This window comes from Rhincodon typus, chromosome 16 (assembly GCF_021869965.1).
Source record: "Rhincodon typus isolate 14 chromosome 16, sRhiTyp1.1, whole genome shotgun sequence".
Lineage (NCBI taxonomy): Eukaryota > Metazoa > Chordata > Chondrichthyes > Orectolobiformes > Rhincodontidae > Rhincodon > Rhincodon typus.
Genome location: NC_063347.1, coordinates 3,062,688 through 3,082,620, shown reverse-complemented (window position 1 = coordinate 3,082,620; position 19,933 = coordinate 3,062,688). Strand labels below are relative to the sequence as shown.

The 19,933-nt window shown below is 42.1% G+C and overlaps 1 protein-coding gene across 1 annotated transcript in view; it reads left to right on the top strand.

The window, feature by feature from the left end:
* LOC109917918 (host cell factor 1-like) overlaps positions 1–14,934 on the top strand; it is a 95,896-nt gene extending 80,962 nt beyond the window's left edge. Inside the window, exons 20-24 of the mRNA XM_048606667.1 lie at positions 3,689–3,991; positions 5,841–5,959; positions 8,318–8,461; positions 11,983–12,171; positions 14,623–14,934. Of these exons, the coding sequence (XP_048462624.1) occupies positions 3,689–3,991; positions 5,841–5,959; positions 8,318–8,461; positions 11,983–12,171; positions 14,623–14,934 (1,067 nt within the window). The remainder of the gene's footprint in view (positions 1–3,688; positions 3,992–5,840; positions 5,960–8,317; positions 8,462–11,982; positions 12,172–14,622) is intronic.
* The last annotated feature ends 4,999 nt before the right edge of the window (positions 14,935–19,933 follow it).

The window sequence follows — 19,933 nt, the reverse complement described above, 5'->3', positions numbered from 1 at the left end:
CCGCAAATTTACTAACCCATCCTTCTACGCCCTCATCCAGGTCATTTATAAAAATGACAAACAGCAGTGGCCCCAAAATAGATCCTTGAGGTACACCACTAGTAACTGAACTCCAGGATGAACATTTCCCATCAACCACCACCCTCTGTCTTCTCACAGCTAGCCAATTTCTGATCCAAACCGCTAAATCACCCTCAATCCCATGCCTCCGTATTTTCTGCAATAGCCTACCATGGGGAACCTTATCAAACGCTTTACTGAAATCCATAATGGTAAGGGATTTTAACTTTCCAAAGTAGACTGGGACTGTCATAGTGTTAAGGGCTTGGAAGGAGAGGAATTTAAGCGTGTACATGAAAATTTTCTTAGTCAGTATGTGGGTGTACCTACTAGAGGAGCAAAACTTGACCTTCTCCTGGGAAATAAGGCAGAGCTAGTGACTGACATGTCAGTGGGGGAGCACTATGGAGCCAATAATCATAATTCTATCAGTTTTAAAATAGTTATGGAAAAGAATAAACCTGATCTAAAATCTGAATTGAAGTAATGCCAGTTTTGAAGGTTTTTAGGCAAGAACTTTCAAAAGTTGATTGGGAGAGGCTATTCACAGGTAAAGGGACAGTTGGCAATTGAGAAGTCTTCAAAATGAGATAACGAATCCAGACGCAGATGCTGGATGCCTACAGAAATTGAGGCTCTGGATAAGAGGAAAAACAGAGGCATGTGACAGGTATAGACAGGTGGGATCGAGTCAATCCCTAGAGAAGTATTGGAGCAGTAGGAGTATACTCAAAAGGGAATGGAGGAGGGCAAAAAGGAGATAGCTTTGGCGTATAAGGTTAAGGAGAATCCAAAGAGATTCTACAAATATATGAAGGACAAATGAGTAACAAGGGAGAGAATAGGGTACTTTAATGATCAACAAGCCTGTCTGTGTGTCTAACCACAGGAGATGGGTGAGATATTAAACAAGAATTTCACGTCAATATTGACTGTGGAGAAGGATGTGAAAGCGAGAGAACTTGGAGAAGTAAATAATAATATCTTGAAAAGTGTACATATTACAGAGGTGATGTTGCTTGACATCTTAAAATGCATAAAAGTGGGTAAATCCCCAGGTCCTGATCAGGTGTATCCAGAACTTTGTGGGAGGCTCAGGAAGTGATTGCTGGGCCCCTTGCTGAGATATTTGTATCCTCAATAGCCACTGGTGAGAAGCTGAAAGACCAGAGGTTAGCTAATATGTAGCCATTATTTAAGAAAGGTGGTAAGGAAAAGCCAGGGAACTATAGATTGGTGAACCTGACATCAGTGGTGAGTAAGTTGTTGGAAGTGAATCTGAGGGACAGGATTTGCATGTATTTGGAAAGGCAAGGACTGATCAACGTGGCTTTGTGTGTGGGAAATGTTGCCTTACAAACTTGAATGAGTTTTATGAAGGAGTGACAAAATTGCTGAAGGCAGAGCGGTGGACGTTGTCTATATGGACTTCGGCAAGGCATTCAACAAGGTTCTGCACAGTAGACTGGTTAGCAAGTTAGATCACGTGGAATCCAAGGAGAGCTAGCTGATGGGTACAAAATTAGCTTGAAGGTAGGAGACGGACTGGTGGAGGAAAGTTGTTTTTCATACTGGAGGCCAGTGACCAGCAGTGTGCAACAAGCATCACTGCTGGATCCACTGGTTTTTGTCATTTACAAAAATGATTTGGATGTGAATATAGGAGGTATGATTAGTAAATTTGTAGATTACACCAAAATTTTTGGTATAGTGGACAGTGAATAAGGCTATCTCGGTGTACAACGGCACCTTGATCTGATGGGCCGAGGAGTGGCAGATGCAGTTTAATTTGGATAAATGTGAGGTGTTGCATTTTGGTAAGGCAAATCAAGTCAGGACTTATACACTTAATGGTAGAGTCCTGGGATGTGTTGCAGAACAGAGACCTAGGGGTGCAGGTACGTAGTTCATTGAAAGTGGAATCGCAGGTCAATAGGATAGTGAAGAAGACATTTGGTATGCTTGCCTTTTATTGGTCAGTATAGTTGAGTTTAGGAGTTAGGATGTCATACTGTGGCTGTACAGGACATTGGTTAGGCCACATTTGGAATACCACATTCAATTCTGGTCTCCCTGCTATAGGAAAGATGTTGTTAAACTTGAAAGAATTCAGAAAAGCTTTACAAGGATGTTGCTGGGGTTGGAAAGTTTGAGCTATTGGGAGAGGCTGACTAGGCTGGGGCTATTTTCCCTGGAGCATCAGAGGCTGAGGGGTGACCTTATAGAGATTAATAAAATCTGAATAGCCAGATCTTTTCCCTGGGGTGATGGAATCCAAAACTAGAGGGCATAGGTTTAGATAGATCTGAAAGGGACCTGAGGGGCAACTTTTTCAATGTGTGGTGTATATATGGAATGAGTTTCCAGAGGAGGTGGTAATGGCTGGTACAATTAAGACATCTGAATGGGTACATTAATAGGAAGGATTTAGAGGGATATGGGCCAAATGCTGGCAAATGGGATATTTAGGATATCTGATTGGCATGGATGAGTTGGACTGAAGGGTCTGTTTCCAGGCTGTACAACTCTATGACTCTAAGTGGAACGTGTCCTCAAAAATGGCTTCAAGCTAAACTAAATTCATAATCATCCTTTTCGTAAATATTATATGCTTGATGTGAGCATTAAGTGCCACTGGACAACAGATTTCCAGGATTGGGCATTATTATGATCACCTCAGCAATTCAGTCATCAATCAGGACATAAGTAGAAAGCCATTAGGCCTCTCTGACCTCCCATGCAATTTGGTTATGGCCTGTATATTAATTCCGTTTACACTCCTTTACTCCATGTGCCTTGATCCCCTTATCCAACAAACATATGTATGTCTATAAAAATCCAAAGACCTGCAGATGCTGGAAATCTGAAACAAAAACAGAAATTGCTGGAGAAACTCAGCAGAAATGGCAACATCTGTAGAGAGAAAGCAGAGTTAACATTTCAGGTCCAGAGACATAAAAACATAGAAGATAATGGCAGGAGGAGGCCATTTGGCCCTTCAAGCCTGCTCCGCCGCCTTCACTTTCATGGCTGACCGTCCAACTCAATAGCCTAATCCTGCTTTCTCCCCATAACCTTTGATCCCATTCGCCCCAAGTGCTGTATCTAGTCGCCTCCTTGAATACATTGTGTTTTGGCATCAATTACTTCCTGTGGTAATGAATTCCGCAGGCTCACCACTCTTTGGGTGAAGAAATGTCTCCTCGTTTCCATCCTAAATTGTCTACCCCAAATTCTCCTACTGTGACCCCTGGCTCTTCACACACCGACCATCGGGAACATCCTCCCTGCATCAATCCTGTCCAGTCCTGTTTGAATTTTATAAGTCTCTATGAGACCCTCCTTCAGAACTGAGGAATTAATTTTGAGATTAAATTTCTCAGGTACCATGATAGTATTTGAATTCATCTTTCCACACCAGTCATCAGGCCTCTGGATTACTTAAATAATACATAACTACACTATGCCTACCAAGCATATCTTTTAAAATTTTTTTTTAATAAACTGACATTTGTAGTTCTGTTGAATAATTAACCATTCTTTGTGCTCTTCAATCTACTCTTGACTAACTATTAATAACACTGCACTAGTTTTAAACCGTTTCTGCTCCCTTTGATTTACAATACAGCAAGGGAAGAGACCATGGATACCTCAGCAGCGGAGTTAGCAACAATGCAACCAGCACAGCTGTCACAGCAGGCACTGCAGACATTGGTGTCTCTGCAGTCCGTCGTACCATTGGCTGAACTTGCGCAGCAGGACATAGAAAGAGCACGCCAGCAACAAGCAGCAGAAAGCAACCAGCCCTCCCGACCAGCAGAAGCTCTAGCTCCAGCAGATAGTCTCAATGATTCTACCTCTGAGACCAATGGGCCACAGGAACTACCCAGTACGGTTTCAAGTGTTCAGATACCTATTCTGAAGACCACAGGTGTGTATTCTGAAATACCATTTTCTTCCTTGTCAGCTTTTCATTCAAAGCTCACTTGTTCTAGTTCTAACTCACTTTACTTATCATCCCTATGATCACTGATCTGAATTGGCATTAGTATTGTTTGGAATTCTCACTCTGCTTTGCAGATTTCTTCATAGCCTTATGCTGTGAATTATCTCTAATCTGCAGCCTAATGACTCTCTGACCACTGCAATCCTCCAACTGTGATCTCCGAGGGCCCCCAATATTTTTCATTGTTCCACCAATGATGTTTGTGCCTTGTGTAGTTAGGACCTAAGCTCTGAAACTTTCTTGGTATCTCTACCTCGCTCTCTTTCCTTTCAAACATTCCTTAACACCTACTTCTGGCCAAACGTTTGTGAGCTTCCCTGACATCTCATTGTTTGACTTGTTCTCAAATTCTGAGAGATTTCCATTACTGTGAAATGCCTCTGAACATCTCACTATGTTAAAGGTGCTGTATAATGCAGGATGTTCACAGGATGTGTGCGATGATGGTAAGCCCACGAGTGTGACACTATGGCATTCTGTGTTGTTGTTTAATCAAGTGGCTTGTTGGAGCTTTGTACTCCTGGTCCATCTTAAATGAGCAGTTCAACATCATCAGTCTAGGTAGGAGATGACAGCTTCCCGACAGCACATCAGTGAACTAGTTGGGTTGTTATATCAATCTAGCAGCTTTTGTGGTGACTTCTTACCTAATCTTGGTGTTATCTTTAAGTGCAGTTTCACAAGGTGTCATGGTGCAGTGTCACTTCGTCAGTTTTGGGTTATTAGTCCAGTCTCTGGTGCCATAGTATTAACAGTAGTAGGTAGGAAAATCCAATTGATTTGATGGTCAAGTATCCAAAGTAGTGTATTAACTTGCAGGTACTTATTTTTAAAATACACTAAACAAAAAGTTACCTCTTGGCTCATGTATATTATCGAGATAGTAGGAACTGCCGATGCTGGAGAATCTGATATAACAAGGTGTAGAGCTGGATGAACACAGCAGGCCAAGCAGCATCAGAGGAGCAGGAAAGCTGACGTTTTGGGTCTAGACCCTTCTTCAGAAATGGGGGAAGGGAAGGGGATTCTGAAATAGGGAGAGAGGGGGAGGTGGATCCTCACCCAAGAGTCCTTCTGAATATCATTGCTCCTGTGTCCTGCCATTTACAGTTTACTTTCTTCCTGCATTTGACCTTACACTTGTCCAGATTAAACTCCAGCTGCCATTGCTCTGCCCAACCTTCCAACTGATCTATATCCTGCTGTGTCGTTTGACAACCTTCCTTGCCATCCACAACGCCACAAATGTTTGTGTACTCTGCAAACTTACGAATTTGATGATAAAAATATATTTTTTATTTTAATGAAGCAGGATTGCTCCTGTTGTGTTGTTGTTACCTTGATGTTTTTGTTTCCCCGTCTGCCCTTCCTGACTAATTGCTCCATGCTGGCCCACCCTCCTTTGCTGCTGCAGTGGCCTATTGTCCTGAGGGTAAATTATTTATTCCCACCTTTTCTCTCCAGTTTATTATTTTTCCACTTATTCATCTTATTTATTAGCAATCATCTAATTACCAATGATTGAGTTACTCCTCAACTTTTGTCTTGACGTTACTGGTTGTCTCAGCTCAACACAACTGTCAACTAGTCAGTGCAATAAATATGAGCTTCTTGTCAGGCAAACGTTTCCTTCAATTATCTGAATTGCCGTTGTTGATTGGTTGAGAATATTAAAAGGATATGGCATAATATTGGAATGCAGGGATTTTGAAATTTCTCACTGTGATGGAAATATGGTAAAACTGACCAGTCCTTTCCTTTTATTGCAAACTAGGATTGGCACCATACACTTCTCTCCTGACATCAACAACCAACCAAAACTCTAGTCCAATGAAAACACAGGCAGCTACAGCTTTAGCCCAAGTAGCCAATGGAATTGGCCTACCTGCGTCGGTGAGTACTCCTGTAAAGATGGGTAGTTTGATGTTGTTGCCTTCCTTCTAAGTTGTAGGTTGGATTATACAACTAGTCTTGGAAATTCCAAGGTGAGCAAAATGAAAGTCAGCAACGTTAATTTTAAATAAGGATTTGCATTTATATCATGCGTTATTACAATATGTAAACATCTGAGCTCCTCACAGTTAATGATAGGAATTCTGAGTCAGGGTGTTTTTGACTTTGGGTAGTAAATTCCGAGTAGAGATTGATAGAATTGACATCTCTTTCTGCTGATTTGAGCAGTCCTTCGGTGTTTCCACAGTACCTGTAGGATTTACAGTCAAAATCTGACTCCAATTCTGTCTTTTTCTGAAATCTAACAAGGATATGTCCTGTTGATATTGCATGGGTGCCTCTTGAAGATTTGGCTGAGATGGAGCAGCAAAACTATCTTCTGTGTTCAATTGGGATAATCCTTACTGGAGATAACTTGATATGTTGCCCCACTGTAATAGGAAGGCGTTCCATTTCTCCATTTCATTTCATTCACTAAGGGTAAGCATGGGCTGAAAAGTTGCCATGTCGTGAGAATTCTGCCAGCTACCCAAAACTAGTATTGTATACAAAAAATAAGTTGGAAGATGATTCTCTGAAGTTGAGATTGGATTTTAAAGTTGGACTACTTGCATCTTGTGTATTTTAAGTGAAATTTGCTGTTGAATGGCAACATATAACATTTCTTTCTCCTTCCTCTCATCCTCTGTCTCCCAACCCCACTAAACAGTAAACCAAAAAAGTAAAACACTTAATTTGCTCCAGATTATTCACTGTATTTCAGTGTAGTTTAAAGGCATCTGAGAACCACTTTTTTGCATAGCAAAATCCCACACTCCTCCAGGTTTGATTGATCAGTTAGTATGTTTTAGTGGTATTGATTTGTGCAGAAATATTGATCAAGATACAATCTGAACACAGAGTTGCTGTTGATTGCCAACCTTTTCTCTACAATGACCACCTGTCATTTTGTACTAATGTTGCTATTTTAGAGAGTTTCATTTTACCAGGGACCTGTCTGCCTGTTCTGTGGATCAGGTCCTCTAACCTTACCCAAAAAACAAGCAGCTCTGTGAACTTGCGATCAACCCCATCTTCAACTAACAGCAACATACAGAGCTGGTTATTTATCCCTAGGTACGTCATGTTATTGTAGTAAATGTTGGCATATTTTCCAAAATAAACAGGCACCTAATTTTACTTTATAAAGATTTTATGGGCCTAGCACTCTATGGATGTGTTATTCCAATAATTTATTTCAACATTAGAGTAATTACATAGTATGGTGAGGCTTAAAATTTGTTGCAACGTCAGTGTTGCAGAACAGAATTTGGAGAGCTGAAGGCAAAACAGTTGAAATTCACGATCATAATGCTAAAGTTCCACCCTAGGTGTGCACTCTAATGCTGGAGACAATCTAGCACAAGCTAGAGGATACCATATAATTCCTGTTTGAGCTTTGCCAACAATTGGTTTGGAATAATACCTCAAGGCAGTTGCCACCAAGTTATTAACAGTCAAGGAAATTTCATTGGAATGTTACCTATAAAAAAAATGATGCTAATAGATCAACAGAATGAAGGAACATGGCTGGGAGATGTGATGAAGCGTGCAAGTAATTTCTAGACTGGTGTAATCCTAATGTAGCGAAGCTAGAAAGTATGGAGTCTGTTATTCAGCAAACTCCCAAAGAAGATTTGGAGCATGGTAGCTCAGTGGTTAGTAATGTTGCCTCACAGCATGAGGGACCAGAGTTCAATTTCACCCTGGAGCGACTGTGCAAACTCCATACATGCATTCTCCCTGTGTCTGCATGGGTTTCTTCTGGGTGCTCTGGTTTCCTCCCACAGTCCAAAGATGTCCAGGTTAGGTGGATTAGCCATGGTAAATGCAGGGTGATAGGATGGGGGGGATGTGGGTTTGGGTGGGATGCTCTTCGGAGGGTTGGTATGGACCCAATGGACCGAATGGCCTGCTTCAATGCTGTAGGAATTCTATGATTCTAAGATGTGTCAGATTTCAGGATATTTTACTGAGTTAGAAGTGCTGAATAAGTTCAAGTTGTAGAAGGAGAGAATTCTTGCCACCTTATGTCTGTGTACTTTTTAAAACAGAAATTTTTGGAAATGCACAAATCTGCCAGCCTCCATAAAGCTGAAAGATCAACATTCCAGGTTTTTTGCCCCTTGTCAGCATTCATCTGCAGTGTTTCTTTCTGATTAATGCTGGTTTGCCCCGTTTTGTTCTCCAACTCTCATATGGAAATGTAGAGCTGTTTACTTTTTTGGTTGATGGATATTTTTTAATACAATTCTTCAGAAACATGATGCGTCTCCTAATACCCAGCCAAAACCAACAACCAGGAAGGAACCCAATCAGTGGTATGATGTTGGTGTATTCAAAACGCTGAGCACAGTGGTGGTTTCCTATTTCTTGCCTGCAGAGGGCTCCCAAGGAGAAGAGGTAAGATATGTATGCAAGTTCTATTATTGAGAATGACCACGCCCTTTTTAAATTTGTCCTTTAAATAATGTCAATCCTCTACGTACTGAAAGATTTCATAGTTTAAAATTATCTTTTATCCCCCTTGCCGATCTCCTAAAAAAAACTTAGACTTTTTTAAGTGTATGGTTCAATGGGCACCAGTTTCCCACCATTATCTATTCCCTTCCCCAGTACCGCCACCAACTGGCTATTCTTATGTAAACCAAATGTGCTTGGGAGGGTAGAGGAATGAGTGCAGCCTGAGCTGTAGGCTTTGCAGTGTCCCCATTTACTGAAATCTGGAAAAACTGCACAACACTACACAATATATACCTGCTCTTGACAATCTGGAGTAAGGAGGGGGCAGGTAGATGAATCTGTTCTCGAATAAGGTGTTTTATTGATTTTTGGAAAAGGTGATTGATTGCATTTAGCTTATTTAATTTCTCCCATCTTATCCATGATGTTTCAGTGCCGTAATTTAGTTTCTTATTTTGGAATCTGCTACTTACTCGATCAAAAAAGATTTGCCTTTTATAATGTAACTGCTGCAAATTATGTAGAATTTTACAGAACACTAATAGGCCACTCCCGAGTCAGATTTTCAGTTAGGTTTATAAGTAGGCAGCGTTTGCTGACACTGGCGCTTGTGTATTATGCGCTGTTTAAATTCACTTCCGTGCATTGAAGCAGGTTGGGAGGGAGGTGGGGAAGGAGATGGCTGCATATGTGTCCCTGGAGAGGGATGATGGGAGCTGGGGAAGGGTGGGAAAAAGCCTCTCAGATCCTCCTTCACTCTTCCCAGCATTCACAGTCCTTTCCAACACCATATGCATAAACCTCTATACTGAGTCCTCAGTCCCTGCTGCTGAACCCAGAATTGTGCAACAAAAATAGAAATTACTGGAAAAGCTCAGAATTTTGCATTTTCCTGCACATGGCAATGCAGCCTTTGTGTAAGACAGCCTGCGTGATTGTGTCTTGGGTCTGGAACTGTGAGCACTCGCAGTTGCAGCTGTTAAGACGATGCCTTATTAAATAATAGTACAGAAAATAAACTTTTGGTAAAAGGAGACTAGAAGATGAAGTTTTTTATCTTGTACTCATCAGAACTAGGACTTAAAAAAGACTTAGAACATCATTTTATACAAAATGAGAAGAGGGTGTTGATTGGTTAGGCCTCTATCAGCAAGGAGCTACTACAGCAAGAAAGTTAACATCAATCTTAATTTTCAAACCAAAGAGACAGATTCTGAATAGGGATGCAGCAGACTTAGGCTGTCTCTGGACACTTGTTTTTTTAAAATGTGCAATTTACTGGTCAGAGGTTTTTCCCAGGGTGAAAAGGTCAGCTATAAGCAGGCACAGGCTCAAGGTGAGAGAAGAAAAGATTAGGGAAGAAGTATGGGAAAAATTTTACACAGCGGGTAGTGGATGCCTGGGATGCATTGCCATTAGCACCATTTAAGGCGTATCTTTATAGACATGTGAATGGGAGGCGAACAGAAGGGTAGAAACAGAGTATGGGCAATAAGTAGAGGGTCTAAATTAAGATTAGGAATCTGTGCAGGCTTGGTGGTCTGAAGGGCCTATTCCTGTGCTATGTTGTATGTTCAATTCCTTTTGCATACATAAAAGCGAGTCCTGAATATTTATATATTTAGCTTGTAGCATGCATCGTACTACTGGCCCAGCTGATGATTTTAAATTTGTTGCCGGTGTAACTTTTGGCACAGTCCATATTATTCTAATAAATGATTTCCAGTAGCGGAATCACATCAAATGGTGGTTATACTTTCTTGAGGCTTGCAAAAACAGGCTGGCTAAACACATTTGCACCTGGCAGCATGCTGACTGGTCAGTGGACGTGTTGTTTCATATGGCTTGCCAGTCATGGGGACATATGACCTACATACATCCCACTAGCACTGGAACGCATAAAGCATGGCACTTATTGGAGTGGTAGGCAAAATGTCTTTCTGACTTGACGGTAGCATCCTGTTAGTGGAGAGATCACTAGTGAATTTACTGCATTGGAGCAATGTGAGATAGCTAGCTTCAGCTATTGTTTTTCAAATTTTTAAGACACCTTCCTCTTGCAGAGCAATCTGAGGTAGACTGGGCACCATTTCAAGGCCAAAAATACTGGATGTCGACATTTCCATGAGTGTTTGTGATATATAATGAGTGGTGATTTGATCAGGATATCTGTCGTCCTGCGAAATACGGCGTATCACAACTATCTCTGCATCATGTATATACAATGAACAGCTGGCTAGAATCCAATCACAAGGTTGCCAGCAAGATTGATCTTGTAGTGTGTGGGACTGTAGGAATCCCAAAGTATACATTGACCAGTGAACATGGCCTTTCGGTTGATGGCGGTAGTACGTAGATGAAGGGGAGCTCATTTGATTGTTCTGTTTCAGTGGAGTGCAGGATGGAGTTTATTAAGCTGTGTAAAGAAATACTTTGCAGCTTTAGATTGAAATATCTTAAAAGTGTCACATACATGTTGGAAAAATGAGAAGTGTAAGAGATTGGTGATTTTCCACTGAGGATGTGCTTCTCATGGTAACCAACAAAGCCATTAGCAAAAGCTGGGCCTATAGGATATCCCATGGCAACACCACCTATTTGGATGTACATGATGTCACTGAAACTGAGCTCCACCTTTCGAGTTGCTGAATTCATTAGTTTGAGCATAAGTCAGGCACCAGTTGCCATTGCCATGATATAGTGGTTTGGATGAATGTTAATGGCTTCTTTGCCAATTTATCAACATACCATTGAATGTCAAAAAAGCGTGAGGGCATGCTATTACTTTCACTGTGTAGGTCTTGTATAGTCTTTGAAGGTGAAGGAATCTTTCACTGACTACGGGGAAAACTCATTTAGAACTAGTTACAATAGCTCACACTGCTATTTGCCCAATTCATGTTATTACGCGTATTAGTACATTCTTCAGTCTTCTCTTCTTGAGTAATGTGCCCTGCGCTATTTATAATTTCCCAATAAGTATAAGCTGTCAGTTCGGTTCTTATCTGAAAGGACAGTTGAGCTTTTGCACCTTGTATTCCATTGTTGTGGCTAATTAAATTGTGATAGATAAGAAAAGTGTATTTATTCTCAGTCCTGCTCATCTTGAAGCACTGGTTCAAAAGTGCAGTCTTTTACATGGATTATTAATAGGGTAATAAATTCTTCTGCATCATGGCACTTTAAAACTAAGCTTTTTATTCATTTTGACTGTCACATAATTAACTTGTCAGCTAAAACTCAGTTGCTATCATTTGTGCTTTTCATGTAAGAAAGTTGTTGGTTTGACCCATACTGCAAACTTGATTGTGTAATCTGAACTGACAATGCCAGCAGAGACCAATTGGATTGAATAGCCTATTTCTGTTGGTGTACATTTTGTGCAATTGGGACCTTACAATTGTGGGTACAAGTGAAGTCAATTTAGAGGCTCATTCAGTGAGGTTTTTTGTTCCCCACAGGATGGCAGTGGGGATAACATCCCTGACCACAGCAATCTAAAGTCTGTGAAACTGGATCCAGGCACTGCTTATAAATTCAGAGTTGCTGGCATAAATGCTTGTGGACGGGGCCCATTCAGTGAAGTCTCAGCTTTTAAGACCTGCATGCCAGGATTCCCAGGTGCACCATCTGCCATCAAGATCAGCAAGGCAAGTGATCATTTTAAATCCCAACTCAAATCTGAATTTTGACCTATGACCTCTAACCAGAATGGCCACTGAATAATTGAAAATAGCTCATGGTTTGAGGGCCTTGCACTTGGTTTATCCTGGATGGTGCTACATTTTCCTCTATGGTTGTTTTAAACATCATTCCAGACACTTTACTATTGGGCCCAGACACCTTCAGACTTGGATTTTGCAGATTCCTGAAATTTCCCTGATGTTTTTGTACCTGTGATGAGCAGAGTTGTCTGAGTCTATATCTCTTCTCCCTGTTGGTTGACTGAGCTGTCATGCTATCTCTGTTGCCGTTAGCAAACACTGCTGGTGCTAAAACTTGGGCTGGCCTTTTATCTTTCATTTATATTCAACCCCATTTTCCCCAAAATGCACCTATTTTAATGCAGTCAGCTTTATCAATGGGTTATTTGACTGTGGGTGGCATCACAACTGGGTCCAATCTTATCCAAATGAGATGTCAGTTTGTGCATTCCCAGCAAAGGGTGGTGGATCAGGTTGGGAGCCTTCTCTAGTAATCCCTCAACCAATTCCATTTGCCCTGCCCCCGCGCAACCCGCGCCCCCCCCCCCCAACCCAGAGACACTTAGCCAGATAGCAACTATAATCTGGCTTAAGCCTGCTGCTTCTTTCTTGCTATTTGGCCACCAACCAAACCCCTGTTGCTGAATATTTACTGAACCAGGAGTGATTTGATCAAGAACAGTCAATACAGATTGTGCAAGCAGATTTACGAAAGTGTTATCATTTTCAGACCATGTAATCTTAGAAATTTAATGGTTGACGGTGAGCAGTTCAAAACCAGCAAAAGATGATAATTTGAAACCTTCAAACCATTTTTAAAAAAGTTGTATTTCATCATTTGCAACGTTGTGTATTTTCCAAGCACACATTACTTTGTCTGCAAAAGAATGACTCTGCCACTAATGCATCAGCTAGTTTATACAGAACAACATTCCACAGGTAACAGGAGAAAGATTCAGCATTTCAACTACTTTGGACAGTATTGGGAGACAGGGGCTGGGTGCATTGTAGATGGCAGTGGCATGGATGAGTGCAGTGCACTAAAAGAATTCCTCTGGTTTTGATTAGTGCCATGGGGTTTCTTGAATGTGCAAAGTTTTTAGTGTTCCATTTGAAAGATGCCACTTTCAAATCTCTCCCTTAATACTATCCTGGGATTATGTGTTCGAGTTCCTGAATTTGAACTTAAATTCATTAATCCAGAGGTATCCAGTTCAAAAATTTTATTTTAGGGGAGGGAGATTTATCATCCATGTCTATTCAGGCCTATGTGTGACTCCAGGCTGTCGGTAATATGGTTGATCATTGCTACGTAATTTCAGAGGGCAGTTAAGCTCCTCAGTTCTCAAGGCAATTCACCACCACCTTCCTGAGGGCAGTAAGGGATGAGCAATAAACGGACTTAGCATCACTGAATTCCCCCACTATATCAACATCCTTGGGGTTACCGTTGACCAGAAACTCAACTGGACTTGCCACATAAAAAGTGGCTACAAGAGTGGGTCAGAGGCTAGGAATACAGTAGTGAATAACTCACCTCCTCACTCCCCAAAGCCTGTCCACCATCTACAAGGTACAAATCAGGTGTGAGATGGAATACTCCCCACTTGCGGGGGCCGGGAGGTTGCAGCTCCAACAACACTCAAGAAGCTTGTCACTATCCAGGACAAAGCAGCCCACTTGATTGGCACCAAATCCACAAAGATCCACTCCCTCCTGCACTGACCCTCAATAGCAGCAGTGTTCACTATCAACATGACATAGTGCAGAAATACACCAAAGATCCTTAGACAAGTTTCCCTCCAAGCCACTAACTATCCTAACTTAAAAATATAGTGCTGTTCCTTCAGTGTCGTTGGGTCAGAATCCTGGAATTTCCTCCCTACTAACATGGTGGGTCTACCTACAGCTAATGAACTGCAACGGTTCAGGAAAGCAGCTCCCTACCACCTTCACAAGGGTATCTACGAACAAACAATAAATGCTTACCAGCCAGTGATGCCTACATTCAACAAATGAATTTTTTAAATGCTCACCTAGCCAGTGTTGTGTACGTTGTGTGAATGAATTCAAAACACCTGACTCCCAATGATGTTCACCGCTGACTTCATTTGATCACTGCTTATACCACAAGTGTTAAGAACACTAGCATTCTAAGCAGAGTATTAGTGCAAGAGATTGAGCAGTTTATTAATTACTGTTTAAAGTATTTGATTAGCAGCCTAATAACTGTGGCAGATCATGTGTGCAAATCAGTTGATAGTGTTATTTGGACTCTGAGCCAGATCAATACCTGATTATACTGTATTGTTTTGTGTTTATATTAGGGAGTTTTTGAAAATAATTCAGAATTTAGTTTAACACGATTAATGAATTCAGATAAATTTTATTTTGTAGGTTGCTGAAGGTGCACAGCTCTCCTGGGAACCTCCTGCTGTTACTTCTGGCACCATCATTGAATACTCAGTATATCTGGCACTTCCAGGGTCACAGGCAGCAGATCCCAAACCTGCAGGGACTTCCCATCTGCTCTTTGTCCGTGTTTACTGTGGGCCTGTACCCAGCTGTCTCGTGTCTTCATCAAACCTAGCAAATGCACACATCGATACAACCACAAAGCCTGCTATAATCTTTAGGATAGCAGCCAAGAATGAAAAGGGATATGGGCCAGCCACTCAGGTCAGGTGGCTACAAGGTGAGCTGGGATGATTCATATTATTGTGCATGAAGTGAAGGAGGATCAAATCGAGTGTGTAAGCGTGAATATCCACAGTCTATAGTTTCATCGTACATTTATTATTCTAATAATGCTTTAAACATAATAAAATGTTGCAAGGTACCTCACAAGAGCTCACACAAACGTGCAATAATCGGATACAAGACCAAAAGAATGAGCAAGAGGTAGGCCTTGAGCATCTAAAGAGAAGAAAAAAGCAAAGCAGTTTAGGGAGGGAACTACAAAGCTTTGTGTGCAGGGAAAATAGCAATAGGATATGTTGGATGTTTTTAGTCAAAGTTTAAATTGGGTGGAATTTTGCTGGATCAGGGATATGGAGAAAGAGTGACTAAGGGGAGTTGTAGTATAGATCACCAACTGTCCAATGGAATAATCAAACTGACTTGAGCAGAATGGCATGCCCCTGTTTTGTTTTTTTTTACCCCCCCTCCCTTCAGAAAATGCTGACTCGTGTTGGGGTGCTGTTCCATTGTCTGTCTTCACCCATTGCTTCCTCCCCTCCGTGAAACCAAGACTTAAAGAGCAGCAAATGGTAGTTTCCACTTACCATTCAGTTCTCTACTTCCCCTTGTTTAGTTTAAATCCTTTCCCGTTATCAGGTTAAGTGACTCATTTTCTAGTTAAATGGGAAAATACATTGAAGCAATGTGACAGGGCTGTATATCTGCATCAGTAGAGCAGGCAAACGAATGTCTCCGCTTTCTCACCTATCCTCCCTCCTATCTTCTTCAAGCCCATCTGATGAACCAGCTGGTGTCTCAACCCTATTCCCACCAAACCACTCATTATCCAGCATTCCTTCTTGGCTCCCATGAGGCTTGGCATTAGTAGCATTTGTCCCTTTTTCTCTTTCAAATCTACCATCATACACCACCAAAAGCTAAATGGACAGCTCCAATTATAGACTGGAATACTAGTACTGCAAGAGGCGGCAAGTGTCAGTGGGGGAACATTTAGAAGATAGAATAACCACTATCGTAAGGTTCAGGATGTTGATGGAGAATAAAAATTGGAGTAAGAAACCATTGGCGGAGAGCTGACTTCATTGGGTCAAGAACAGAGTTGGGCAGGTTTGACTGGAACAAGGGACTCACAAGAAAACAGTAACTGAACAATGGGCTGCCTTAAGGAGTAGACGATTCGCGATAGTCCAGGTATGTTGCCTCAAATGGGAAAGATAGGCCAAACAAATCCAGAGTTGTCTGATGACAAAGTGATTGGAAATTAACAATAAAAAGAAACAAACATGCTTATGACAGATGTAAAGTAGAAAATACAATTGAGAACCAAGAGAAATACCGAAGATTTTAGGGGAAGAGATGAAAAAGCAAATAATGGACTCAAAGTGGAATTATGAGAAAAGACTAGCAGCTAACAATGGGAATTAATTCCTAAGACTTCCAAAGACATGTAAATAGTAAAAGTGGTTAAAGGAGAAATCAGGCTGATTACAGACCAAAAAGGGATTTACACATGGAGGCAGGGGGCATGGCTGAGGTGTTAAATGAATTCTTTGCATCTGTCTTTACAAAGGAGGAAGATGCTGCCCAGCCCATGATGACAGAGGAGGGAACTCTGTCACTGGAACAGTCCAAAATTAATACAGCAGTAGTCCTAAATAGACATATGATACTTTTAAGATGACAAGGCACCAGTAGGCGATAAGATATAAAAGCAAAATTAGGCCGTTTGGCCCATCAGATCTCCTCCACCATTCAATCATGGCTGATATGTTTCTCAACCCCATTCTCCTGTCTTTGATCCCCTTAGTAATCAAGAACCTAACTATACCTTTCTTAAAGACAGTCAGTGACTTGGCCTCCACAGCCTTCCGTGGCAATGAGTTCCACAGATTCACCACCCTCTGGCTGAAGAAATTCCTCCTCATCTCAGTTCTAAAGGGTTGTGCCTTCAGTTGGAAGCTGTGTCCTCTGGCCCTAGTCTCTCGTACTAGTGGAAACAAATTCTAACATCCACTCTATCCAGGCCCTTCGGTATTCTGTAAGCTTCAGAGATAACCCTTCATCCTTCTAAACTCCATGGAGTACAAACCTAAAATCTTCAACTGCCCCGTGTATGACAAGCCCTTCAACCCCAGGATTCTTTTGTTAAACCTACTCTGGATGCCTCCAAGGCCAGTACACCCTTCCTCGGATATGGAGCCCAAAACAGCTCTCGATATTCCAAATATAGTCTGACCAGAGCCTTGTAGAGTCTCAACAGCATATCTCTGTACTTGTACTCTATCTGTCTCAAAATGAATACTAACATTGCATTTGCCTTCCAACTGCCAACTGAACCTGCATGTTAACCTTAAGAGAATCCTGAACTAGGACTCCTAAAAAATGGCTTTGTGCTTCAGATTTCCGAAGCCTTTCTCGATTTAGAAAATAGTCAACATTTCTCCTCTTCCTCCCAGAGTGTGTAACCTAAATGTTTCTCACATTGTCTTCCATCTGCCACTTTGTTTGCCCAATCTTCTAGTCTGCCCATGCTCTTCTGCAGTCTTCCTGCCTCCTCAGCACTACCTGTCCCTCCAGCTATCTTTTGTGTATTCTGCAAACAGCCCTTAGTTCCATCATCCAGATCTTTAATGGATAACATGAATAGTTATGGTCCCAACATTGACCCCTGCAGAACTCCACTAGTCACCAACTGCCTTCCTGAAAAAGGCCTTCTGCCAGTCCTCTATCTATGCCTGTATCTTGCCCTTAACATCAGTCTGGGAGAAAGTGCAAGGGCAGCCTGGAAAGGTAAGCTTCCACCCGATAAATTTGGGAGTTAACTAATACCCGAGACACTACACGCGTAGTGTCTCCCACCCTTCCACTTCCTCTAACCTAATAATGACGACTAAGTGTGGTGAGCAGGTAAGCTCTTTGCATTTTTTTTCCCTCATCTCTTCGTTATCTTTCGGGGTGGTCACCTAGACGCCAAATCCTCTGGGAGTGGGTCGGAAGGCAAAGCCGGAGTTTGTTTGAGTATATAACGGAGTAAACTGACTGGTGCAGAGAACACGGCGAAACTTTAAAAAAAAACTAATTAATTTTAAATAATTAACTAAGTAGAGATGGCAGGCCAGGTGATGTGTTGTAGCTGTATGATGTGGGAGCTAGCTGATCCCATTGAGAACGGCAGTGATGACATCTGCAGCAAGTGTTGGCTGCTTGAGGAGCTCCGGCTCAAAATTGATGAGCTGGAATCCGAACTCCAAACACTAAGGCACATCCGGGAGGGGGAGAAATACCTGGATGCTGTGTTCCAGGAGGCAGTCACACCTGGTAGATTAACTAATGTTAATTCGATCGGCAGGCAGGGACAGCTGTGTGTGACTGCGAGTGAGGCAGGTAGAGAGACCCTGCAGACAGGAACACAGGAGCTGCAGCCCTTGACATTGTCCCACAGGTATGAGGCACTTGCTCCCTGCGTGGATGAGGAACAGGGCTGCAGGAAGGATGAGTCAACTGACCATGGCACCATGGTCCAGGAGGCCATTCAAGACCGGGGAGCAAAAAGACAGATTGTAGTTGTAGGGGATTCCAACATCAGGGGGATAGACAGTATCCTTTGCAAGCAGGATAGAGAATCCCGCATGGTGTGTTGCTTGCCTGGTGCCAGGGTGCGAGACATCTCTGACCGCCTTGAGAGGATACTAGAGAGGGAGGGGGAGGATTCAGTTGTTGTGGTCCACGTAGGTACCAACAACATAGGCAGGACTAGGAAAAACGACTTGTTTCAGGATTATGAAAAGCTAGGAACAAAATTTAAAAAAACGGGTCTTCAAGGATCATAATCCCTGGATTGCTGCCCAAGTCACGTGCAAATTGGCATAGGGAGCGAGGATCAGGGAAGTAAACACATGGCTAAAAGAGTGGTGTGGGAAAGAGGGTTTCCTTTTCATGGGGCACTAGCATCAGTTCTGGGACAGGAGGGATCTATACCACTGGGATGGACTCCACCTGAACAGGGCCGGGTCCAGTGTTCTGGCGAAAAGGGTAAATAGGGTGGTTAATAGGACTTTAAACTAGTAAGTAGTGGGGAAGGGAGAAGTGAGCGTAGAGGGAGAATAACAATTAATGTAAGGCAAAGCAGCAGGTTAGCAGGTGACGAGGAAGCTTCGACTCCATTGAAAATTAGGAAAAAAGTTAAAGGGCAGGAGAACTCAAGAGCTGTTAGTAATGGAAGTAATAGGACCCAAAAAGAAGGTGCAAAAACTGGCATAAGGGCACTTTATCTGAATGCGCAAGGTGGATGAGCTGACGGTGCAAATCATGGCAAATGGGTATGATTTAGTGGCCGTTACAGAGACATGCTTACAGGATGGTCATGACTGGGAATTAAATATCCAGGGGTATCAAACTGTTCGGAAGGACGGACAGGAAGGTAAGGGAGGTGGTGTTGCTCTGATTTTTAAGGATGATATCAGGGCGGTAGTGAGATGATATCGGTTTTACTGAACAAAACGTTGAATCCATTTGGGTGGAAATTAGGAATAGCAGGGAGAAGAAGTCACTGATAGGTGTGGTCTATAGGCCACCAAATAATGACATTGTGGTGGGGCGGGCAATAAACCTAGAAATAGCTAATGCATGTAAAAATGGTACAGCAATTATCATGGGGGATTTTAATCTACATATCGATTGGTCAAACCAGGTCAGTCATGGCAGCCTTGAGGAGGGGTTCATTGAATGCATCCGCGATAATTTCCTGAACAATATGTAATGGAACCTACGAGGGAGCAAGCTATTCTAGATCTAGTCCTGTGTAATGAGACAGGAATAATTAATGATCTCACAGTTAGGGATCCTCTCGGAAGGAGCAATCACAGTATGGTCGAATTTAAAATACTGATGGAGCATGAGAAGGTTAAATCCAGTACCTATGTCCTGTGCTTAAACGAAGGAGACTATGAAGGAATGAGGGAGGAGTTAGGTAAGGTAGAATGGGAGCAAAAACTTCATGGGGTCAATT